The sequence below is a fragment of the Heteronotia binoei genome, chromosome 7 (assembly GCF_032191835.1).
Source record: "Heteronotia binoei isolate CCM8104 ecotype False Entrance Well chromosome 7, APGP_CSIRO_Hbin_v1, whole genome shotgun sequence".
NCBI lineage: Eukaryota > Metazoa > Chordata > Lepidosauria > Squamata > Gekkonidae > Heteronotia > Heteronotia binoei.
Genome location: NC_083229.1, coordinates 111941658 through 111966440, shown reverse-complemented (window position 1 = coordinate 111966440; position 24783 = coordinate 111941658). Strand labels below are relative to the sequence as shown.

At 45.2% G+C, this 24783-nt stretch overlaps 1 protein-coding gene across 1 annotated transcript in view; it reads right to left on the bottom strand.

The window, feature by feature from the left end:
• The window catches only part of SYCP2L (synaptonemal complex protein 2 like), a 58315-nt gene extending 42957 nt beyond the window's left edge, over nt 1–15358 (bottom strand). Inside the window, exons 1-8 of the mRNA XM_060244365.1 lie at nt 15249–15358; nt 12066–12090; nt 10227–10312; nt 10031–10119; nt 6660–6694; nt 5992–6134; nt 4248–4300; nt 1080–1125 (exon numbers count right to left, since the gene is read on the bottom strand). Of these exons, the coding sequence (XP_060100348.1) occupies nt 1080–1125; nt 4248–4300; nt 5992–6134; nt 6660–6694; nt 10031–10119; nt 10227–10312; nt 12066–12090; nt 15249–15353 (582 nt within the window). The 5' untranslated portion in view covers nt 15354–15358. The remainder of the gene's footprint in view (nt 1–1079; nt 1126–4247; nt 4301–5991; nt 6135–6659; nt 6695–10030; nt 10120–10226; nt 10313–12065; nt 12091–15248) is intronic.
• Between the last annotated feature and the right edge of the window lie 9425 nt (nt 15359–24783).

The following is a 24783-nucleotide window of genomic DNA, read 5'->3' as shown; positions in this document are numbered from 1 at the left end:
GATCTCAGAACTAAGCGGGGTCAGCCCTGGTTAGTACTCAGATGGGAGACCATCAAGGAAGTTCAGGGTTGCTTAGAGCCAGGCAGTGTTAAACCACCTTTGTTCATCTCTTGCCTTCAAAACCCCATGAGGCGTTGCCATGTCAGCTGCAACCTGACAGCATTTTCTACCAACAGCAAAAGTGAGTGGCCCAGGGTCATCCAATCAGCTGCCAGGGCAGAAAGGGGATTCCAACCTGGGTCTCACAGATCCTTGTCCAGCACTCTAAGCACGATACCACATTGGCTCTCTAATGACTCCCACAGTGAACAAAGCCTGACCGGCCCACCTGCCTTGCAGAGCAGCCTGTGGAGGCTTTCTGCAGCTTCTACTTCCACAAGGTTCAAGACACTGAGAAGCAGCTGGGGGCAGCAGGAGAAGTTTCAGGAAAACTGAGATTTTCTCCAATCCAAGTCACCTCCAACTCAATGAAATAAAAGAGGAATGCTGCATTAATAAATATACTTCTTCCCAACCTTCTACCAAACAAATCATGCTTTCTTTTCCACTAGTTACAGCTTTTTAAGACTAGTAGTAGAAGAAGAAATTGGATTTAAATCCCATCCTTCGCTCTGAATCTCAGAGCGGCTCACAATCTCTTTTACCTTCCTACCCCATAACAAACACCCTGTGAGCAGCGTTCCCTCTAAGCTGAGTTAGCGTGAGCTAGCTCACAGATTTTGTATTAGCTCAGGAAAAATGGCCCCAGAGAGCAATAGTTTATGCGGTAGCTCACAACTTTAATACCAGTAGCTCACAAAGTAGAATTTTTGCTCACAAGACTCTGCGGCTTAGAGGAAACATTGTCTGTGAGGTAGGTGGCGCTGAGAGAGCTCTCACAGAAGCTGCCCTTTCAAGGACAACTCCTACGAGAGCTAAGGTTGACCCAAGGCCATTCCCAGCAGCTGCAAGTGAAGGAAGGATATAGTAACATCATCAGATACCTAAAAGAGACATAACTAGAATAAAAGAGAGACATCTAAAAGACACAGTGCTGCTATTCCACATTGACTGTGAAACTAATAAAACAAAAACAGTACCTTATTCGTGTCAGCATAAGCAGCTTTACAAGGAAATGAGAACACTCTGCAAAAGAAGCAAAATTCTACCCTTAGGGCAGCAATCTTGAACACAACCTTGGTTCCACAGCTGGTCTCTAGAAAGAATGGGTCATGTCAATTTAAGTGGATTTCTGAAGGTCTGTTCCATCTTTCACCATCTTCCAGGGGAAGGCTTTCCCCATTTTCCAGGTGGCCTGTTGCCACCCCAACAAAGCATGTGTTTCTCCCACACGGGGCAAGATCTACTAAATCCAAGCGCACCCAGAGTCACAAGCAGCTCAGCTATATCAGTTAGCTGAGGATCCTACTTTCCACTCCCACAGACAAGACACAAAAATGGGCACATGTGCAGCTCCCAGGAAGCATTACAGGTTAACTGCATACTGTGTCCAAACAGGAATGTTTCCCCACTACTCCCAGCGCTAAGCAGAAGCGAGCAGGCAGAGCCGGATTAACAATTAGAACAAGTTGGCACTGGCCTATGGGCCCCCATACCTATAGGGGCCCTGGGCCAGCTTTCCTCCCCCCCACCCAGTTTTCCCCCTTCTTGCAGCCCTCCCAGCCTGCACATGCAGCCAGCAAATGAGCTGCTTTTTGCCCAACTTCCTTGGTGTGGCTACTGCTAGTGTTGTTCGTCTCTCTCTGCCTCTCCCCTGTGGTTGAGAAAAGGGGCTTTTAAGAAGGTGCCTGCAGGCTGCAGCAGGGGCCATGGGCAGCAGGGTGGGCACTCAGACTCTGAGATAATTTGTGAGGGAGGCCCCAAGATTTCGACTGCCTAGGGGCCTCCACAAGGTTTAATCCAGCACTGCAAGCAGAGCACAGGAAGGGACAAGTGCAGAGGTGCCCCGATGCCATCAACAGCCACTGCCAATACACCATACTGGCCATATGCAATTCTCTCACAACGTAAGAATCTAATCTATGCACGAGCACATTTGCAGACAGCAATGGTTACTGCGGCATACAGCCAGACTGAAGATGAGAAATGTTACCACTAGGGGGCAAAACACAGGAAGAACAGTTATTCACCCAGTATGTACTCCAGGAACCTTGCATTCGGTTGTGTAAAGTCCCGGGTCACTTAAAATAAAGTGAGTCTCTATCCCACCCCATGCTACATCAGCAATGCAGATTTCATTTAATGAAGAACTTTCCACCCTGCTCAAGTAGGAAACTGTAGAAGCAGCAGGCAAAACTATTTCCTGTGGCACTTTTTGTTTATTTAGAAGATTTATGCGTGGCCTGCTGCAGAAAGCGGCTCTAAGTGGCTCAAAGTAACAGCTCATTAAAATAATTAAAACATAAGAGGTGCAGATGCTTTTTAAAAAACACAGACAATAAAATATTTAAAAGCTTCTGATCTAACCTCAGCAGATTGAACAGGAACTACAGTGAATTAGCTCCGCCCATACCACACAGCTGAGGTAACACTGAAAGGAGGCCTAAAATCCATTTGAGGCCCAAGATAGCTACACTGGGCATCAAATAGGTTTTATGCCCCCTTTCTGTTGCTATCTTGGGCTCCTTTCAGTAACTACCTTGGGCCTCAAACAGAATGTCTATGAGTAGGCAGCCCTTTGTTTACATGCCAAACAGTGGCATATTAGACTATCTGATTGACACAGCTACTCCCCCTCAAAAGCAGAGGTGCAGTTAAGCCAGATCAGATCAGACCACAGTGAGGTTATCAAGCAGAACTCCTCTGGGCCTCTATCCCTAGTAAGAGCCAAAAGCCCCATCACAATGGCTAGTGCTGTACTACACAGGTGGGCAGCATCACTGCTCAGTGTGCCAAGACTGTGAGGTAGGCACGTGCTGCGATGCCAAAATTATGCAGAGCAGAAGATGTTGCTGCCGCTCCACTCCCAGGGGTGGAATTCTAGCAGGAGCTCCTTTGCATATTAGGCCACACCCCGATGTAGCCAATCCTCCAAGAGCTTACAAGGCTCTTTTTGTAAGGTCTTGGAGGACTGGCTACATTAGGGGGGTGTGGCCTAATATGCAAAGGAGCTCCTGCTAGAATTCCACCCCTGTCCACTCCCAGCCCCCCCTTATGACCAGTACAACTGCCTCCTCTCCCTGATCTATCATTTGCTGGCTCACCAGCGTCTTCACAGGTAGACCTTGCATTTCAATTAGCGATTGGGTCAAAAAAAGGTTACCTGCTCCTGCATTATTTTATTCATGTAGAATGAGGCATGCATTCACACCCAAGATGATTCTGTCCTTACAAAAACAAAAGGAATGGAATGAATAGACCTTACAACTTCAGACCAAGTTCCCTGGTATGCAACTGGATGAGATGACCAAAGGAAAACTCCACCCTAGTGACCTTTTCAAAAGATGAAAACTTTCCATATGGCTGTTACGTTAATCAATTCTGGGCTTTATTTCTGAAAAAAGAGGTGCTGGAACTCTCAAGAGGGAAATGAAGGAGAAACACAAGGGTGCCCCCCTCTTGAACTTTTATTTAGAATTTTGTTTCCATGAAAATTCTGTCCTGCTGCATTCCCCCAGAAAAAAAGCTCCGTTAATCATCCTTCCAGGAAAAAGCTTCCATCTTTTGACAAGCATAGGGCATTGCCCACCATCCAGTAGACGCCATTTTTTCTTTCTGTTCTGAATTCCCTATTGTATTCCAAGTCCATCTTTCTCCAACTGAATCAATACAATCTTTGTTTGTTTTGTTAAAGTGTTGTAGTAGGACACAGCCGTAATGTCAAATATGCCTAGATGCTTTCTAGTAGCCTGCAGGGGAAAGAGACACTGGTCATTGTACGGAAAGACCACACATTTGAGAAGGGTAGAATTCTAGCAGGAGCTCCTTTACATATTAGGCCACACATCCCTGATGTAGCCAGTCCTCCAAGAGCTTACAAAAAAGAGCCTTGCAAGCTCTTGGAGGATTGGCTACATCAGAGGTGTGTGGCCTGATATGCAAAGAACTTCCTGCTAGAATTCCACGCCTGCACTTGAGCATGGGTAAAGAAAACAGATCTCAACAATCCTTCAGCAAGGACCCTGGATAACGAGAGGAAAAGCCACTTCGGAGTCTGAGGAAACCTACCTGGCTTCCAGACTCTGCAAGTCACTGAATAAAAGCTGATGCTTAAACCCCCAAGTGAACACGTTCATATAAATCCTTACCTTCTTCTATCCCCAAGTCTTTCATTTACTTCATTAAGAAATTTCCTGCAATCCTTTAAGAAAAAAATAATAGAAAGTAACAGCAGTTTTCCAAGTAGATCCGGGCGGACAGTCATGTTAGTCTGAAGCAGCAGAACAAAGTTTAAGTCCAGTGGCACCTTTAAGACCAAAGTTTTATTCAAGAGAGGAGCTTTTGTATGCATACACACTCAAAATGGAAGGCAACGGTTCAAATATATAAGCAGTCAGGGGTTTTTGTTGAGTGTTTTTTTTTAAGCAGGAACTCACAGGAACGCAGTTCTGGCTGGCTTGGCATCAGGGGGTGTGGCCTAATATGCAAATTAGTTCCTGCTGAGCTTCTACAAAAAAAGCCCTGTAAGCAGTTAAGCAAATTAACTTGCAACTTGATGATGTTTTAAGATCCATAAAGACAAAAATAAGACAGGCAAATCAGGAAGACAATATATTTATCTCCTATTTTGACATATGTAATGCTTCACTGTTTTCCCCCCTTAATTAAATCCAAACAAATGTTGACCATATAAACTTAGTTATAATAATAATAATAATAAATTTTTATTTATATCCCGCCCTCCCCGCCTAGGCAGGCTCAGGGCGGCTAACAACATTTCAATAAGTTATACAATATAGGGTTTAAAACAATTAGGTTATACAGTAATATAAAATAACAATCTAAAACAATATAAGATTATACAATAATTTAAAACAGCGATCTAAAACCAGTTCCAGTTGCCTGGATCATTCTATGATTTGGACGGCAGTGATCTTCCTGATGTTGTTCTGTTCACTTATGTTATGGCAGGGGTCACTAGATAAATCGTTGATGGATTAAACAGCCATCCGATCAACGGTCTACAAAAGCCTGCTTAAAAAGAATGGTCTTACAGGCCCTGCGGAATTGATCCAAATTCCGCAGGGCCCGTACCTCCTCTGGGAGTTGATTCCAAAGGCACGGGGCTGTAACAGAGAAGGCCCGTGCCCGGGTACTCTGTAATTTTGCTTCCTTTGGCCCAGGGATAGTCAGCATGTTCTTCCCTGCTGACCTCAGTGCTCTTTGGGGCTCATATGGGGAGAGACGGTCCCTCAGGTAGGCAGGTCCTCGGCCATATAGGGCTTTAAAGGTGATAACCAGCACTTTGTATTGGACCCGGTATGTAACTGGCAGTTGTTATTCTTGCTTTATCTTCACCTGTTCTAAAACATCTTCATCATATTGCATGCTAATTTACTGGCCAGCCTCTGCTTAGATGTTTGAATGGTTACCTGCCATTTCAATGTATCTGAGGAAGTGTGTGCATGCACAAAGGTTCATACCTTGAATAAAACTTTGTTGTTCTTAAAGCTGCCACTGGACTCAATCTCTGTTCAGCAGTTTTCGAAAACTGTTCTGCAATCTCTAATCTAAAGGATCCTCCAAACCCAATATGTAACATATTATAATGTTAAGTGATAAGAGAACCTAAACTTAGATCTAATAATAAAAAAACAGATTAAAATCACTCACATTTTCTTAAAGATAACCAGTGATATTATCAATGCTTCTCTCCCGCCAAAGAACATAGGAATGAATTCCGTAAACGATGGAAGAGAATTACCCAGTGAACACACACCTAAAAATAAAATCTCTCCCATGCTATTGTACATTTGATGCTTTGCAAAAGCAAGACAACCCATGGTGGAATCACTGAAATGTTTTTTATGTGAAAAAAACAAAAGAGCTTACAGTTTCAAAGTCTCTATCCTTGATTTCTTTGAAGGCATTAGCAATGTGTTTATCTTCAAACCAATTGTGAGCAAGGTCATCTCTCCATTTTTTCAACATCAGTCTGAACAGGGCTTCCAAAATCGCAACCTGGATATCATAGTCTGTGGAGCACAGAAACCACTTCAAAAGAGAATTACCTCTTGTAATTCAGAAAACCTTTTTGCAACTAATGCCAGACCAATTATCTTCCAAGCACAGCAAATTTAAATCAAGAACTGTTGTTCTTTATGCATGTAGCCTTCGGTGTAGTCAATTAGCGGGTGGAAATGCTGCTATGCCAACTGTGGTTTTCAGAAATGACTGAATAGCCATTCCTGTGAAAGAGATCACATCTTGCAAAAGAATGAAATGTTAAAAAAGGGAAAGAGAACCGATGAAGACGCTCATTTATGTATTTATGGCATTTCCCAAGAACAAAGCATATTTCAACTATGAAACAAGATTGGGGGCCCCACCTAAAATTCTCTCACTAGTTCTTGTAACCATTTAGCTAATCATGGCTGTGGAATGCCTAAGGCTGTGCGGCAGGTCTGTCCACTGTAAAACTGATAATTTAGACTTGGATTATAGAACTCATGTTCTTAGCTACCTAGGCATACCAAGTGATACATGCCCCGGATTCTTACCTCCAACAACCAGAATCATTTTTGCAAGTTCTTTCCTGCAATCACATAATGTGTTCATGAGTTTATATGGGTGAGAACAAAACAATGTTTTACAACTAAGTGGCCATTTAAATGGAAGATACACACAGATTGATTAGGCTGCAACTAAAACAAAATATGAACAATCCAGTGAAATGCCAAAAATATTTTACCAAAATTTAGCCTTCAAGGAACAAACTGACCATTCAGCTGATCACCACACTCCCTTGCCTTCTACATTACAGACTCAACAACAGTAAGATTTATTTTAGCCACTATAGTCACATAAATCTATAAATGCATATAAATAGTAATACTAGCTGCTGCATACAATAGCTGCCTTAATAGCGGATATCATTCACAAATTTTCTTTATTCTATAACCTTCCTTTCTCATTGACACGTAAAGTGCAAGACAATGCAATTAAATAGCATGAGACTTCCAACAAACAGTCCAATAGGAATAGAATCATAAAAATTACAAACAGTGCAAAAAGTAGAAGAGAGTAAAGAATCCAGTAGCACTTTAAAGACTTACAAAATTTGTGGTAGGGCATGAGCTTTCATGAGTCACTGGTCACTTCTTCAGATGCAAGGGAAAAAGAGAACTGGTGAGGACTGATTTAGCACTTTACCTGAAGACATGAGCAGTGACTCATGAAAACTCAAACCTTACCACTAGTGCTTTATTTATAGCAGGAATCACTTTGCATATTAGGTCACACACCCCTGATAGATGCTCTATATTTTTGGTGCCGGGGGGGGGGGAACAGTGGGAGGACTTCTAGTGTCTTGGCCCCACTGATGGACCTCCTGATAGCACCTGGTTTTTTTTGCCACTGTGTGACACAGCAGGGCCAGCTCGACCGCTAGGCAAACTAGGTGGTTGCCTAAGGTGCCGGCAAAATTGGGGCCAGCAAAATTCCCCCCTCCTCCCTAGGCAAATGCCTAGTTTGCCTGCTCCCCAGCCTCCTCCCTCCCTCCCCACAAGTATATTTCAACCCCTGGAACCGGTGGTGGAGTGCCACACTTGGGGCTATCTAAAGGCTATCCTTCCCATCCAGGAAGTGGGGAGGAGGCAGCAGCAGTGCCATGGCTGCCCTTTCAGGCTTCGTGGTTCGCTGCTGCTGTCTTGCCTGGGCATTGACAGTGTGCCGCGTGGTTTTACCCATCGATCAGCTGATCGGCAGGGGGTGCACGCCTTTGGATAGCCCCAAGTGCAGCGCTCCAACACCGGTTTCGGAGGCTGAAACAGACTTGGGGGGGGGGAGAGGCACGAAGGGAGGGAGGAGGAGGCCGGGGGAGGGAGGAGGTGGTGACACAGGGGGAACCCGGTGCCGCAGTGGTGTGGGGGGCACAGCAGGCCCAAGTCTGCCAAGGGTGCTATGCGCCCAATGTTTACCACAATGTTATCAAAGATTTCAGGTTTTCACGGCTGGTAACATCATTAGGGTTTGTAGAATCTTTCGGGATCAAGTGTCGTGTTCTACTGGAGAAAGTTTTCCTTCCAGACGTTTCGTTCTCAGCTGCTGAGAACATCCTCAGTGGCGTTGCAGCCAGAGCAGGCGCTCTGATCTTCTTGGCTGCTGTGCATTGAGTGGGGCCAGGGCTGCTGGAGAGCTGCTATTTCTAGGCTGGAGGGGGTGTGGTGAAAGGGCAATTGGTTTGTGGATGTGCCCATTGTTTGGTGGGGCTTCCTGGAAGGGTAGTGATAAGGAAACTTTACCACAATGGTTTTTAGTTTTTATGGTCTACTGGACTCTTGCTCTTTTCTACTGCTACAGACAGATGAACACAGTTACCCATCTTGATCTATCTTAATGCAAAAAGTTGTAAGACACTGTGTCATAAGCAATGAAAAAAAACGATCAGTTTTAATAAAATTTCTTCTGCATCTTGAAAACTGCTACTGCATACAAGGCCACATTGTAACTATTTTCTACTCAGCAAAAAGTTTAAGCTTCTGCTAAAATACATCCATACATTGTATATAAGAAGAGACAAAATCTTTTCTCTCATGTAGCAGGTCGTGCCTTCTCTGGCCTGCTGGCATATTCAGTCATGCCCTCATGTTTCTCTACACCTACAGGGGCTTTCTTTCACTCTCAGGGTAGCTTTCCACCGTGACCTGATCTTTCACCGAAATTATCCACTGGGATGGTCTGGGCTCCCAGAGCCAATTTGGTGTAATGGTTAAGTGTGCAGACTCTTATCTGGGAGAGCCGGGTTTGATTCCCCACTTCTCCACTTGCAGCTGCTGGAATGGCCTTGGGTCAGCCATAGCTCTCATAGGAGTTGTCCTTGAAAGGGCAGCTTTTGGGAGAGCTTTCTCAGCCCCACCCACCTCACAGGGTGTCTGTTGTGGGGGGAGAAGATATAAGAGATTGTAAGCCACTCTGAATCTCTGATTCAGAAAGAAGGGCAGGGTATAAATCTGCAGTCACCTTCTACTTCCCTTCCAGGTTCTAAGGCCTGGCCTCTGTGTCTCCCGCTGCCTGGCGTCTGGTCACCACAGGGACATTTTACTGTTTTGCATGCCCCTGGAGGGATAGCTGATTGCCAACTGCCTGCTTTCCTCCTGAGGCCCCTTTTAAAATAATGTGTCTGAGATGGTGGAGATATTGTGTGGTACAAAGAACCACTACCAGCATTCCAAGTTATAAAGTGTCAAAAAGAATATGACCACAAGCATACCTTTAACACAGCACCCAATGGAGCAAAAGAACCAAAAAGAAATGGGAAAAATGCAAATCCTCTTCCCCTCTCTCTATACTTGTCCTATGAGATGTTAAAATATAGGACAGGCAATTAAGTGTAAAGAAGTTATCACTACCTAGTCATCATTACCTTGAAGCTTGCTCGAGCTCTTAAGAACACATGGCCAACAGCTGCCTTGCCTGTGGAGAGATCTGTGCGCTCTCCTAGATGCAGCAGCCAAGGAAAAGAGAGCTCCTTCCTGTGGCAAGGAATTTTTTCCCTCTCTGTTTCTCCTCCCCCTGACCCTAGTCAGGCCAGGTCAAGGCAACTTCCAGGAATCTCTTTCCTGGAGCCTTTCCAACATTCCATTTCTCTAAAACTCTGTTACCTGCTTGAAGGAAGAGGGAGCTCTTGTCCCACTCATTCTCTCTCCTGCTAAATCTATTTGCATTCAAATGACAGCAAACCGAGTCTGGAAAGCAATTGCACAGACCTCCACCCCATGCCTGTTCTCTGCCCATAGGGAAAAAGAGCTTTTCAAACTTATAGTGGAGGCCTTGCTCATCTCAAACTTCCCAGGAGAAAAACTGCATTTCTTCATGCCTTGTATAACAGAAACCAGAGTAAGAATGACCCTCATAGTACAAACATGCTTACGTAAGCAAACACATCTCTTCAGACAAGGCAAACTTCTTTCGGTCCTCTCGAGCTACGTTGTCCAACAGCGTGTTTAAGGTTCTCAGAGCCTTAGTTGAAGTGATGGGAAGAAACATGATACAATAAAAGTCATTAACGTGAGGGAGGATTCATCCAACACACTTTTCGTATTACTTCCTAGTAGTCTGACACTAACCTCCTGTCGAAGGGCACAGTTCACGTTAGGTTCAATAGCTATATGTCCCAAGTACGGTAGGAAGGATTCAAGCAGCTGTTTCTTCCCTGTAAAAGAAAATGAGGTGGGAAAGGGAGGGGAGGACGAGGAAACCCAATTTATCAGGCAGATAGGGGCCGTACTAGTTAACTCAGAAGTGACCTGCAGTATATTTTAATGATCTGCAGTTTATCCAAATCACACTGGGGAAATTTCTACAGTTTTGTACAAGGGAATCGTTTACCAAAATTGAACCCCATCTTTCTGCTCCATCAGGGCCACCGAGGCACCTAACAGTTACAACATGCATTATAAAAACCATGTCATATAAATAATTAAAATGAAAACCTTGCTCCCCTCGCCCTCATCTCAACAGGAATGACACTGCAAACAGATTAAAGAGTTTATATTTGCTGCCTAATCAATTTAAATACAAGGACTGGATCCTCCTGCAGGACAAACAGAAGACCCCTGCAGGTCTCTCCCCATCTTTCCTGTGCACAGCAGCATCTTGTAAAAGGGCCCCCCATCAGGCCCATAGCTACAGTGAGGCCTGGGAGGGGTCAGGCCACTCCATTTAACTCCCCCTTCCATGTTTATGGCCCCTGCATGGTGCAGAGACCGGCTGCAGTAGTGATGGGGCTCTGGCACTGGAATGCAGCTTTCTTGGCTGCTTGGGGCCCCCGTAGCCCTCCGGCCTCTGCATGAGAATTCAGAAGCCAAAGATATTTCACACACTCACACCCATGCAATTTTCCAGCATGGATGCCTGCTTCAAAAGAGCCAGAGGCTGCCATCCTGGGTGCGCTTGAATTGGGAGGAAGCCCTGCTGCAAGGAGAAGGCTTAACTTCCAACTCTAGGCCCAGCGCTCACCGCTGGCCACCCTTTTCCTCTTCTTGCTCTCCTTCTCCTCTCACTGGGCATCCGGGAGTGAGAGAAAAAGTCCACGGGCAAGGGCACAGAGCGAGGAAGACAGCCTGAGGGCAAGCAGGCAGGTGGCTGACCAGCTTCCTTGAGATCCACGCTCTTTCCCCTTCAGCTTAATGGTCAAGGCAGAAGGGGGGGAAGAGAAGCCCCTTCTCTGTTTGGCAGCTCCTGCTGCTGGGGCCAGGCTGGTCAGTAGACGGAAGAAGCAGCCAAGCCCTGCGGCCCCCCTTCTCAAATTTTATCCTCCGGGCCCCCACACCTAAAATTTTCTGGCTTTGGTCCTGGGCCGCATGTTCAAATTGCAACTGGCCAAGGGATGCTGCAGTGAGGAGAGAAAAATCAGGTAAGATTGCCCCTCAAATTGTTCTGCAGCTCCCACCATCCTTGCAGAAAAAGGCAGAGCTGATTTTGCCTGTTTTCCCCTTACTCATTGAAACCTCTGAAACCAATGGATTGTTGACTCTTCACCTCAAAGTTCTTGGCAGTAGGTGTTCAAGGGACAGTTCTAGAGATCTGCTGCACCTACACACTTCAACAAATCGGTCACAGGAACCAACTTTTGGTGTGTTATCAAAATGCATCTATCTAGGAGAGATTACAAGAAATTCAAGAGTATGGCGGGGGGGACCCGTTCTTTTTAAAATTCCTTATTGTGGTACTGCACTGGAAGCTAAAGAGTTTTAAAAATTAAGTGATCATCCCTTCAATTTACAGCCTTGCTGATTGGATTAAGTACCCATTAAAGTAACAAAATCTTGCAGCTTTTGTTTTAACACCTCTTTTCACCTTACTAGCTCAAAGCAGCTTACAAGCAATTATACACGTGAGGTACACAAAGTGTCAAACCACCACATTTGAAATTGTTCGGTTATTATAAATATTTAGTGACCAACCTTCTGCATTGCTTTTGCCAATGACCTAAAAGTGGAACAGAGGAGAGGAGAGCTAAATGGAGATTAATAAAGTACAAACAAACAGACCTAAAATGCAGCGCCTTCAAATACTGCTCAGGCAAGTTATCTAACCAGGAATCCTAAACAGTTATATCCCTCTACGCCCACTGACTTCAATGGGTTTTGAATGGTATGGGACTGCACGATAAGACACTTTTAACTCAAGGGTGTCAAACTTATTTGTTATGAGGGACAGAGCTGACATAAATGAGACCTTGTTGGGCCGGGCCATGTCAGGTTGGGCCGAGCCATGTTGGACTGGGCCATATGCGTACCTATTTAATATTAGGTAGCAGAGATATAAATTCTATAAAGAACACAGACAAGCACAAATATTTAAAAAAAAGTAAAACATGCTTAAAATATTAGCACTCCTTAGTCTTAAATATGCTTTCTTTGTACTTCTCCCATGGGATCCAGGGAACTGGCCAAAGGAAACTCTGGCTCTTTCCTTCCTTCCCCAGGGACTTCGGGGTGGAGAGCCTCAGTCAATAGAAGGAAGAGAGGCTTGGCTCAGTAGTTCTGCTGTACAACTGAGTAAGCCTTGCAAAGCAAACTGATATGCAGAAGGAAGCAAGATATAGGGAGAAGGAAGCAGATGACAGCCAGTTGCTTGGGGGCCTGATAGGAGCCCTCCAGGGGTCTGATTCAGCCCCCCAACTGCATGTTAGACACCCCTGCTTTAACTCTTACCCATATTCCTAACATTCAGTTATTTATGTTTTTGCAATACCTACTGGAGCTAGAGAACAATTCCTTTATTTATTTTAAATGTTTATTGTCTATCTTTCCTTCAAAAGGCACAAGGTGATTCATCACAAGAGATTCTGTTTCAAATATCACAAATTCCTAAGATCAACCATTTATATAAAACATTCTCAAGCCTCCAGATCATTTCACATGGCTGTCTTCCACAAAGGTAACGTGTGCTGTCAAGGCACAACCGACCCGATAGTGACCACTGCAAATTTCCACCTCACAGGGTTTTCAAGGCAAGAGGGGAGCAGAGGTTGTTTGCTATTCCCAGGGCTTTTTTTGAGCAGGAACGCACAGGAACACAGTTCTGGCTGGTTTGGTGTTGGGGTGTGGCCTAATATGCAAATGAGTGCCTGCTGGGCTTTTTCTACAAAAAAAAGCCCTGGCCACTGCCTTCCTTGCACAGCAGCCCCAGTCTTCCCAGGAGGGGGGGGGTCTCCCATCCAAGTATTGACCACGCTTAGCTGCCAATGAGATCGTGTTAGTCAGTGCTCATTAGGGCTGTTCTGCCTTCCACACCAACTTCTTAAACCGGCAGTTTAATCTTATGACTAAGAATGGATTCCTACATATTTTCAGCCATATGGTTTCCGCCAAGTGCTTTTCTGCACAATCACATTACAACCTGGCAGAAAAGTCTACTCTTCCCTTTACCCATACCAGGACATTCTTCCCCTTACCCACACTCTGTGCAGGCCAATGGCCATGCAATTCAGCTGAGCCATGTGGGGAGCTAACAGTCTTGCAGACACATGGTACAATAACTCAGAAGCAATTTTCAACAGCAAGCACACCACTGGTGAAGATACATCTCAATCATTCATTAGGGCTCACAGCACAAACAGATTTCCCAAGTGGCTTTGCACATTCCTGGGAAGAACTGGAGGAATGCAACTTGTCTGCACTCCCTCTTTCATTTCTTGCCAGAAATACACAAACCAGCCTCCAAAGAATGCTTTGTGAATACACTACTTCCACCACCTCAGTGGTTCAGAGAGATGCTTAAACTGTATTTGCATTGCCATGGGTACACTAACATATCCTGCCACTGACATGAACGCTGATAACAGACAGGCAGTTTAAGCTGCCCTGGGGATGGGAGGCAGCCAGATCAAAAAAGTGTGCACACACGTACACATCTGCCTGCCGTCCCCGTCCCACATACAGCCTGTCCAGGGCTGGATCGAAGCTGCCTCAGAAAGGCACCACTGTCAAAGTGGTACCTAAATTCTGAGGCGGCTTCGAGGTGCTTCTCCAGCCGTCTGGATGGCTGGGAAACACCCAGGGAGTGGCCGACAGGTGCATGAGCACTCTGGAAGCAACTCTAGGGCGCACGCAGCCTGACCCTGGTTCCAGGGGCAGGCCACGCAATGCCTGGAGGCTCCTGGCTACAACTTTTCCAGCCGGCTCTCCTCCAGGGCAGCTTGATGCCACCCTGTTTTTGGCTGAAGAATTACAAGTAGCACGTGGAAGGACTTTTTTGTAGCAGAAACTCCTCTGCATATTAGACCACACCCCTCCTGATGTAGCCAATCCTCCTGGAGCTTACAGTAGGCCCTGTACCAAGAGCCCTGTAAGCTCCAGGAGGATTGGCTACATCAGGGGTGTGTGGCCTAATATGCAAAGAAGTTCCTGCCATTAAAAAAAGCCCTGGTGTGTGGACTGGGACACTTGGGGACATGTCCTAGTCCCACCCCCAATTGCCTACGATCACAACCAGTTTAGAAATGAGCAGCTGCCCTTCCTATTTTGTGTTTGCTTCATGAAATGCTAACCTACTTGACAGGGTTGTTGTGAGGATAAAATGAAAGAGGGAATGATATAAGTGGTTTTGGGTCCTCATTGGAAGACAAGTGGAAGATGTAAATGAATGAAGTACGAGCACAGCTAAAAGAAAACAGAGATACATTATGATCTATGAATACAATAGTGCAGAAGTACTGTACTTGAAGGTCCATCAGTGGCTATAAGCTACAACGTATTGTTGGAACTCTTTGTCTGGGGCAGTGATGCTCTGGATTCTTGGTGCTTGTGGGGAGGGGCAACAGTGTGAGGACTTCTAGTGTCCTGGCCCCACTGGTGGACCTCCTGATGGCACTTGATTTTTTTGGCCACTGTGTGACAGTGTTGGACTGGATGGGCCATCGGCTTGATCCAACATGGCTTCTCTTATGTTCTTATGAATACAGAAGGACCAAGGCATAATAGGGGCTTTTAGAAATGTAAAAAGTTCACAAATTGGCACGATTGCTGTAGGAGTAAGACTGTCATTACTGGGTTAATGATGGCTAGCTATAGCACACAATAAAATGTAGAGACCATTACACAATTCAGTGAGTTGAAGCATTTTCTTTTCCATTTGCTTACCAGCGCTGTGTCGAAAAAGTCTTCAACAAGTGTTGCTAAGAATTTACTTTCTTTTGGTTCTATCAGGCTCAGAAATTCTCTAGTTCTTTCAAACCAAGTGACCATGTAGAAACAAAAGACACATAAGCAAAAATCAGATGAATATTTAACGCAGCAGAAGTATAAAAGTAAGTAACTAAGTTAACAAGCAGAGACTGGCCATTTGCAGAAACCAAGAATGAAAGAAGAATTTTTCTTCCTTTTACCCTCATCCTCCACACCCAACTACACCTCCTGGTTCCATGGTGCGCCTCCTCTGGTTGGCCCAGTAAGTGGCTGGAACAGTACTTAACCAAAATTCTTCAAGCAGAGGAGGAGTTGTGGCAGATCCTCCTTGAAACTGACCCCAAAAAGCTGGTTCCCAGGAGACTCAATGCTGTATCTTTCTTTCCTGCTCCAGTTAAGATGCACCTTATCTTGAACAGACAAGCTAAAGCAATACTTGTCCAACTTCCAGAGATTGAAAGAAATTAATGAAAGCTTATTCTCTCCCCCTTGGACTCCAACGCCACCGGTGAGGATTGCAACAGGATGAAAAAGGAAGATTATCCAGGTATATGCATACCAAACTGTAACCTTGCATATAGCCTAGCATTTAGATATAGCAAAGTCAGTCTGAGAGAACAGTCTTTGACACTTCCTGAATCCCAGGCACTGCATTATGTGAAAACAATTCAGGGCTCATTTTGTAGCAGGAGCTCCTTTGCATATTAGGCCACATACCCCTGATGCAGCCAATCCTCCAAGAGCTTACAGGGCTCTTATTACACGGCCTACTCAAAGCTCTTGGAGGATTGAATACATCAGGGGTATGTGGCCTAATATGCAAAGGAGCTCCTGCTACAAAATGAGCCCTGGAAAACATTATGCTTTCTATAGGAACTTTCAAGAGACGATTGGCTACATGTTAAGCTTTATTTATACCAACTATTTTCTGTTGGGATAGCTACAGGAAAATGAGTCAGTTCTCTTGGGAGGGGAGAAAAACCTGCACGGATTCTTAAAGAGACAACACTAACTTCACTGAACTGAATCAACAATGTTTTAAGAAATGTCATTAATATTCTTAAAGGATTTCTACACTTTGGGGGGTGATATGGAAGCATGAATACTTTGCAACAATATGGCCAGCAATGCCTGATGAAGATTTTAAAATATGTTGCTTATGTGCAAGTGCAGGTGATAAGCTGTGATGTCCTTGTACTGAGAAGGAGAAGAGATTGGATTTATATCCTGCCTTTCACTTGAAGCCTCAGAGTGGCTTACAATCTCCGTCTCTTCCTTTCCCCACAACAGACACCCTGAGAGGCATGTGGGGCTGAGAGCGCTCTCAGTGAACTGCTCTTGAGAGAACAGCTCTGACAGACCTATGACTGACCCAAGGTCACACAGCTGGTTGCATGTAGAGGAGTGGGGAATCAAACCCGGTTCTCCAGATTCCAGTCCACCGCTCTTAACCACTGCACCAAACTGGTCTCCATTTTGTATGCCTCCATAAACAGTTGTGTTTCTATAAGCACTTTATTGCTAGACTCTAAAATAATCGTTTAATAAATCATATTTTAAAATGAAACCTGCACTCTCGGCTTACAAAGTATCACCGTAAAATTAAATGCTTGCAAGCAAAAAAGTACTCCTCAATACACAATCTTCACCTGAAAATTAAGAGTACTGAACAGACAAAGAAGTTAACAGGTAAACATTTTGGTCTCTATATCCTTAAAAACAAACTTGTTCTGCTATGAAGACTGATTGCAGCAAATCAGACACATTATATCTAAGCACAAAGTTACTTATCTTTGGTATCAATCCTTGCTGAAGCAGCAGGTTTACACCTTCGTATGGATCACTTCTACAGTACAGTTGGATGCATTTCAGCAACAAAGAAACATTTGAGAACTCATTTTTGTCCAGTTCCTATTGGTGTGGGGGGAAGCAATCCATACATGTGTTACTGCCTAAAATGAGTAATTTGGTGGCTTAAATTAATGAACTGTCAGATTACTTGCCTTTTTCAGAACTTTGTCCAGTTGGTTTAATAGTTGTTTGCTGAACTTCTGAGGATAAACGTCCTTTTCTTTTAACGCTTCGCTTATTTTCTGAAATCCTTTCCCTTTAAAGACATCAGCTAATAATGACTCAAGCTAGAATAAAAACAAGAAACCAATCTTAACTGAAGTGTCAGCAGATTGGACTTCCACATCTTTGACGTACTCAGAAGGACAAACAAGATTTACATTTTTTTATTTCCCCTTGGCACAGAGTTAAAGCTGCAGTACTGCAGTCCTAAGCTCTGCTCACGACCTAAGTTCAATCCCAGCAGAAGCTGGTTTCAGGTAGCCGGCTCAGGTTGACTCAGCCTTCCATTCTTCCGAGGTTGGTAAAATGAGTACCCAGCTTGCTGGGGGGAAAGTGTAAATGACTGGGGAAGGCAATGGCAAACCACCCCGTAAAAAAAAGTCTGCCGTGAAAACGTTGTGAAAGCAATGTCACCCCAGAGTCGGAAACGACCAGTACTTGCACAGGGGACCTCTGCAATGCATTCATTTGTAATTATACACACTGACCATGTACAGTATCTTGTTGATGTCAGAAGATGTGCCTTTTAAAACCTGCTGCCCTTTGTTCCAAACTGTATAGTAATAGACCTGTAGATTTATTCTTCCTTCTCCGCGAGCTAATTCAAGTTCTATAGCTACCAATTCTCAATTTTTCCCAACAGAGCATTATTGTTTGTGCTGCTGAACCAACCACCACCTAAAGAATTATCTAGTTAATAGCCGGCATATCCATTTTTAAAAAATTCCAAACACTGTTTTTCTTCATATTACTTTCAAGTGGAAAACGTATGTACCTCATATGCCAAGCAGTGAATACACTGCACAGAGGTGCTGGGAAGCCAAAATGAGCCTTTTTTCCCCCCTATGCAAATACAAAACCCCTCAGATAGTTTATGCTTTCACTCATGATAATATACATGTGATAAAAATATCCCTTGGACCTTCCATATGCAAAGCAGATGCTCAATCACTGAGCCACAGCCCTTGCATTAAAACTCTGGCTGAACAATCCATGATTTCATCCATGCCAGCAAGAAGTCATGTCTTCACAGAAAAAAAGCTATCAAGAAGGAAAGCAGTCAATTTCTCTTGTGTGGCTTCTGCAGTTTTGCCGAGGGCTTATCTTTGCTGAGAAATTAACGTACTTCACCTACACAGTATTTGCATGCTTAAGACATTAAAGTACACATACCCGACTCTTGAATACATAACATCAAGTGAAGTCTTTATTCACACAGGAAAGAAGCACAAGCCAGCCAATATATGACACTACAGTTGTGTTAATTTTTACCTCTTCCCCTTTAACAGCGCAATCCTAAACAGTTATACCTTTGTAAATTGATTAAAACATTGGCACTGAACAACTCTGTGTAGGATTGCTCTGTGAACTCAGAATCAGGACTGTACTGAAAATTTCAATGGACTCCCTGCTTAAGCAAATGTTGCAGTTCTGGAGTGATATTTACGTAGTACTCGACGCCGTCAGGTGCTTCAGTCATCTGCTGTGGCATTTCTTCTTCCTTAGGTAAAAGGGGGGAAAAATTAAGCATCCATACATTTTGAATTCAACACAGCAATCTCTTAAAATGGTTTCTGATACTTCAGTCATGAGCTGCAAACTGATAAGTAAGGTAAGACCTTGATTGCAGAGGGCTCAGCGGGGGCACTCTGAGGCAGAGATGGAGGAATCCTCCCCTCGTTCTGGTTTGTAAAAATAAAACGTCCTCCTCAGCCTCCCGGAAAGGCCAGAAACTCTCTACATCAGGGGTGGCCAGACTGTGGCTCAGGAGCCACATGTGGCTCTTTCACACATATTGTGTGGCTCTCAAAGCTCCCATTGCCATGTCCGCAGCTTGGAGAATGCATTTAAAATCAATGTCGCCTTCTTTCTACCTCTCCCCCCTCACCATCTATTTCCCGTCCTTCCTTCCTCCCTCCCTCCAACATCTGACGTTTATGTTTTGCAACTCTCAAACATCTGACATTTATATCTTGTGGCTCTCTAACATTTGAGATTTATTCCATGTGGCTCTTACATCAAGCAAGTTTGGCCACCCCGCTCTATATGCTCAACAACAGCAAGTCAAAAGAATGGGCTGAGTAGCTAATAACACCACGCTACGCAAACTTCCTCCAAACACAGCGCACTGGAGTAACTCAGCGATAGGAAAGTTACTACTACTTATCCAAAGGCGAAATACCCGAAGGCTAAAGTCAAAAGGCCTGTTTACTCGGGAACAAGCTGTGCGCCATAAAGTTTCACTGAGGGCAGGGGGCTAAAAGCGCAGAACCTTAACTGAAAAGTGGGGAGGAGGGGGCTAACAAGGGCATGAATGGCCGCAATAGCCTAGGGGAAGGAGAGGCGACCCTGTCCACAGTCTGCGGGCCCTCCGAAGTGAGGTGGGGGGACTCACGGACCTGGAGCATGGTTATTCTGCTTTTCCCGGCCTAGAAGTGCCACGAGTTCAAACCACACCGCAGGGCCTGGCGGTAGGCGGCGCCTCGCCTTCCTCCCACGTGCTGCTGCTGTTGCGACAGGTTCGGCGGCGCAAGTGGGGCTTATATGCACTTATTGCGTGATCATCTCCTAGGGAAAATATGGCTTTTCTCTCAGGCTGGAGAGTGGCTGAAAAGATTTTGTTTCAATCGATGGGGCCGTTTTTGCGAAACGGCGCGCGCTCATTCTTTGCAAGATAAAAGGCGTAAACTCGTTCAAAGCTGAAACGAATACCCGTTATAATAGGCGGGCGCGTCTGTTTGGCGAGTCCCGGGCTTTCAGTCCACTTTCCAACTGGATTTTGCAAGTTCACAGAGTAAAATCCAGTTGGAAAGTGCATTATTTGGTGTGTGGTCACAACCCTAGGGTGCCTTCACTCTCCACTAAACAATGCGTTTTGCAACTGGATTTTTGCTATTACCCACAGTAAAAATCCAGTTGCAAAAAGTGTAATGTAAATGGACCATCACTGAAGTTGATGGTCTGAACAAGACAACTCCTAGGCGCTCTTAGAGTAATCAAGTAAAAATCGCGCCCAAACGCATACAGGATGAGGCCGTACATTTATTTATTTAGTTTACCTGCATTCTTGATAGTCTGCCTTTCTAGTGGGACTCCAGGTGGATTACAGAGTGAGCTAGTGCCTAGTACTATCACAAAAACGTTCAGTAACCAATGCATTCGGATTTTACAAGCCTGGAGGCGCCAGAAAGAACTGAAGCATAGCATAAGTATTTCGCATGACGCTTTAAGCGGTGGAGAAATTGCATCACTAGGTTCCTACTTGCTGCAATAAGCTAAAAAGCATTATAGACCACAGTCCCTAATTTATCCAAGGAAGTTTGTAAAATCATTTTGCGCAGTGCAGCCCTATAACCTACGCAAGATGTTTTAGAAACGAGTTCTCTTTCGGGTAGGCGGGAATACTGAAATAAAGCCGGACTACATTCAATGTTGTTTTAAAAATAAATACGCGTAGACAACATTTGGAGTATTTTTTTTTCCGCCTTTACAACAGCTCAAGCTCCAGAGCGGTATGCGCGCGCGCGAACATCCGGAGAAACTTCTCCATTACTGCCCTTCACAGTGTTCTTGCAGTAAACACCCCGATTTCGGAATTTGGAGGGGTAGTTAGGGCTCATCTACCACATGTCGGATAATCCACATTAAATGCATTTATCACATGTTGCATAATGCACTTTAGCAATCCTTTGCAACTGGATTTTTCTGTGCAAAACTGGAAACTCGGCTTGCAAACAATTGCTTTTTAAAAGCCTGGTATATTATTACTTGGCGAAATTCCCGAAAGCTAAAATAAACCAATAGCCAAGAAAAACCCCACAAAATCCGGTAACGGACAAAGAGCACGCTGTTAGTCTGTGCGTTTGGTTTTCTTCTAACATAACTTGTTCGAAAAACTCCAGAACGAAGAAGCTCTGTCCCCAAACTGTGGACGATTTTTTCTTTATCTCCAGTTAATCCCACCGATTCTAGCGGCGCATTTTCAAAGTTTATGAATAAACTTGCCGTTTTCCCGGTATGCATCGGAAAGTAAAGCACTTGGACAGTTTAGGAAGCACTTTGCGTTTAGGAAGTATGCCCCATTTGACTCAGCAGAGCTTCCGTCCCAGGAAAGTGCTAATCGATGGCCCTGTTAGTGTGCGTAAGCGCAGTTTAAGTGAGATATGAGGAAGAAAGAAGGCTTCAATTCTAGGCGTGCTTCTTCGAATGCAACCAGCCACTGAGTTTAGCGGAAGAGATTTCCAAAAGCATCGAGAGGCTCAGTTTCAAAAGGCGCAAGACCCTGATTGCCAGCGCTTGTTATCCTGGCTGCGCTCACACGCCGAATAATGCACTTTCAATTTATTTATTTAGGCAATTTCTATTCCGCCCTTTTCCAAAATGGGCTCAGGGCGGATCACAATATTCTAAAAACAGTTAAAACCTCATCAATGTAACAAGGCAATTTGATAGATCACATATAAATAGCAGCTTTCAATGCACTTTCCAACTGGATTTTACTGTGCAGGCTGGCAAAATCAAGTTGGAAAGTGCACTGAAATTGGATTGAAAGTGCATTATTTAGGGCCTGTGATCATAACCTCAGGGAGCCGGCAGCGCGGGGAGAATCCGTTTCCTACCGGCTGAAAACTGCTGGATGGATCAGGGAGACCAGGCGGTTTTTTCTGGGTTAATAGACCCCGCCGCGCCTGGCAAGGAAGGAAGCAGGAAACATTGTTCTGAATTTGAGCCTGCAGACTTACTTTTATTATAAAATATCTCCGCTCATTAAACCCATAAGCATCCAAGGGATACACGTTTGCATTTGAACAATTTTATCACATTAAACCCCCGTGACATTCAAGGAGACAATTTATTTATATCCCACTTTTTTTACCATTGGGGACCCGAAGTGGATTACAATTTCGTCTTCTCCATTTTACCGTCACGACTGAGCTGAACTTGCTGGAAAGAGAATCCTCCTGTGCAATTTTTGCATCGTTTTGTGTGTGTAATGTCGAGCCATTGCAGTGCTTTGTTTCAGTTCTGGTTTTCGATACCTGATGCAATACCTTCAACCCTAATCCTATTGTGCTAGCTATTTATTGAAAGCTTATACCCATTTTACAGGAAAGTTTATATCCAGTTTATACGAAAGTTTATGCCCAGATTTAAACTTCGTTGATCTTAAAGGTGTCTCAGATTTTGTTCTTGCCACTACCAGGTTAAGTAAGCCCAAATTTGCCGCTTTAACAGAGCTGAGAAAGAAAAGTGGCCAAGAAGACGGCGCTGACCAGTGAACCAGCTCGGTTGCATAACTGACTTTCGCTGGATGGCGACGGGGACAAACGGTTTCCGTTCAATTTCGGTTCACTTTCTCCTCTCTCCCTGATCCTTCGATGGCCTTCCCTCCTGAGACCACCTTCTCCGGCCTTCCCTCCCTCCCCGATTTCAATTAGTATTTCCTAAACTCAAAGGTTCCTCTAAGTGGAGCGTAATCAGCTGCTTCAAAGCCGAACACTTTAGCAACCGTTTGCGAGTGGATGTTGCAAGTTCAACCCGGTGAAATCCGGTTGCAAACTCCTGTTCAAAGTGCATTGAAAGAGCGTTATCCACCACCGGGTGTGAAAGCAACGGTTTCGCTTCCAACCCGGTAAATCCTCTAAAGGAGAAGCCTGCGACTCATTTCAGATTAGATTTCAAACCTATTGAAATCGAATTGTTGGATTAAGTTTAGCAAGGAGTGGCCAAACTGTGGCTGGGGAGCCGCAGGTGGCTCTTTCACGCACATCCTGTGGCTCTCGAAGCCCCCACGGACCCCTCAGCTGACTTGGAAAAGGCACTTCTCTCTGTTAATCACTTCTCCAAGCCAAGCTAGCTGGCGTCGTGGAGAATGGAGAAAGTTGCTTCCTTTCCACCCCTCTCTCCCTCGTCTATTTGCTTGCTTGCTTGCCTCCCTCCCGGCTCTCAAACATCTGATGTTTGTGTCTTGCAGTTCTCAAACATCTGACATTAATTCTATGTGGTTCTTACGTTAAGCAAGTTTGGCCACCCGTGGGCAAGACTAACTGCGCGTTTGGGCTCAGTCTGGCTCTTTGTATCGAAGTCGCTCTCCCTGTAGCCGATTTCAGGGCCAGCCGGTCTGTTAAAGTCTTTCCTCTTGCGCAAGCGCTCCTGCAGACTTAGAGCGAAACATTTCCACCCCGGCGGCCGGTCCGGAGCTCCTAATCCGATTTCGAAGGGCAAGTGGTTCCGCTCAACCCGTTTGTAGATCGCCAAATCGCCGTTGCAGGGCAGCATCTAAAGGCATGCGTGGCGAAGCAAGCTGGAAGAGCTTCTGGGGCGGCTTACTTCCGAGTAAAAGCGTGCTACGGATCGCAGCCGGCCTCTCGGCGTTGCAGTTTTGCCGGATGGGGGATCGGGACCCCTTTGGGGGGCTTTCTGATTTTCCGAGCGGAGCGACTCGGGTGTCTCCTCCGGTGTCTGGGACGGACGTCCCAGGGGGAGGAGTCGCTCAGCTCCCGGGGAGAGGAGGCCAGAAAAGAGCCCGTTCCCAAGCTGCTGCCCCGCAAACTGCAAGAGAGATTTCAGCACTGCCGGCGGCGGACAGAGCACGGCGCTTCCCAGGCAAGTGGGTCCCTTTCCGGTGCTGCCCTGCCTCTCCACCCCAGCCGCTCTCTTCTCCCCTTCTGCCTTCTCTTGGCAACCCTGCTGAGAATGGCTCCCCTCTAAGCCAGGGGTGGCCGAACTGTGGCTCTTTCACACAACTCGTGTGGCTTTGGAAGTCTTCACCATCCTGTTGGCCAGCTTGGAGATGGCTTAAATCACGTCGTCAAGCCAAGCCACTTGGCTTGGATAATGCATTTAAAGTTAAAGTTGCTTTCTTTCCACCTCTCTTTCCTTCCTTCCTTCCTTCCTTCCTTCCTGCCTGCCTGCCTGCCTGCCTGCCTGCCTGCCTGCCTGCCTGCCTGCTCTCAAACATCTGACATTCATGTATAGCAGCTCTTAAACATCTGATGTGTATTCTGTGTGGCTCTTATATTAAGCAAGTTTGGTCACCCCTGCTCTAAGCTGTGGAGTCTTAGGAGCTAAAATTCTGCTTTGTGAGCTACTGGCATGAAAGTTGTGAGCTACTGCATACATTGGTGTGCTCAGGGGCCCACCCTATCCATAAAACTCCCCTGGGACGCCACATTTCAAAAGAACCAGCTTTCTTCCGGTCCGCTTTCTTCCTTGCCCAGCTTTCACACCCATTCATATCAGCATGATAGGATGGCATCAAACTTACCAGCTCTGCCACTGCCTCACAGGGATCTCCAGACTGGTTGAGCGAGGCTACTTGTCCTTCGAAATGGGGGTTGGCCACTGTGTGACACAGAGTGATGGACTGGATGAGCCATTGGCCTGATCCAACATGGCTCCTCTTATGTTCTTAGGA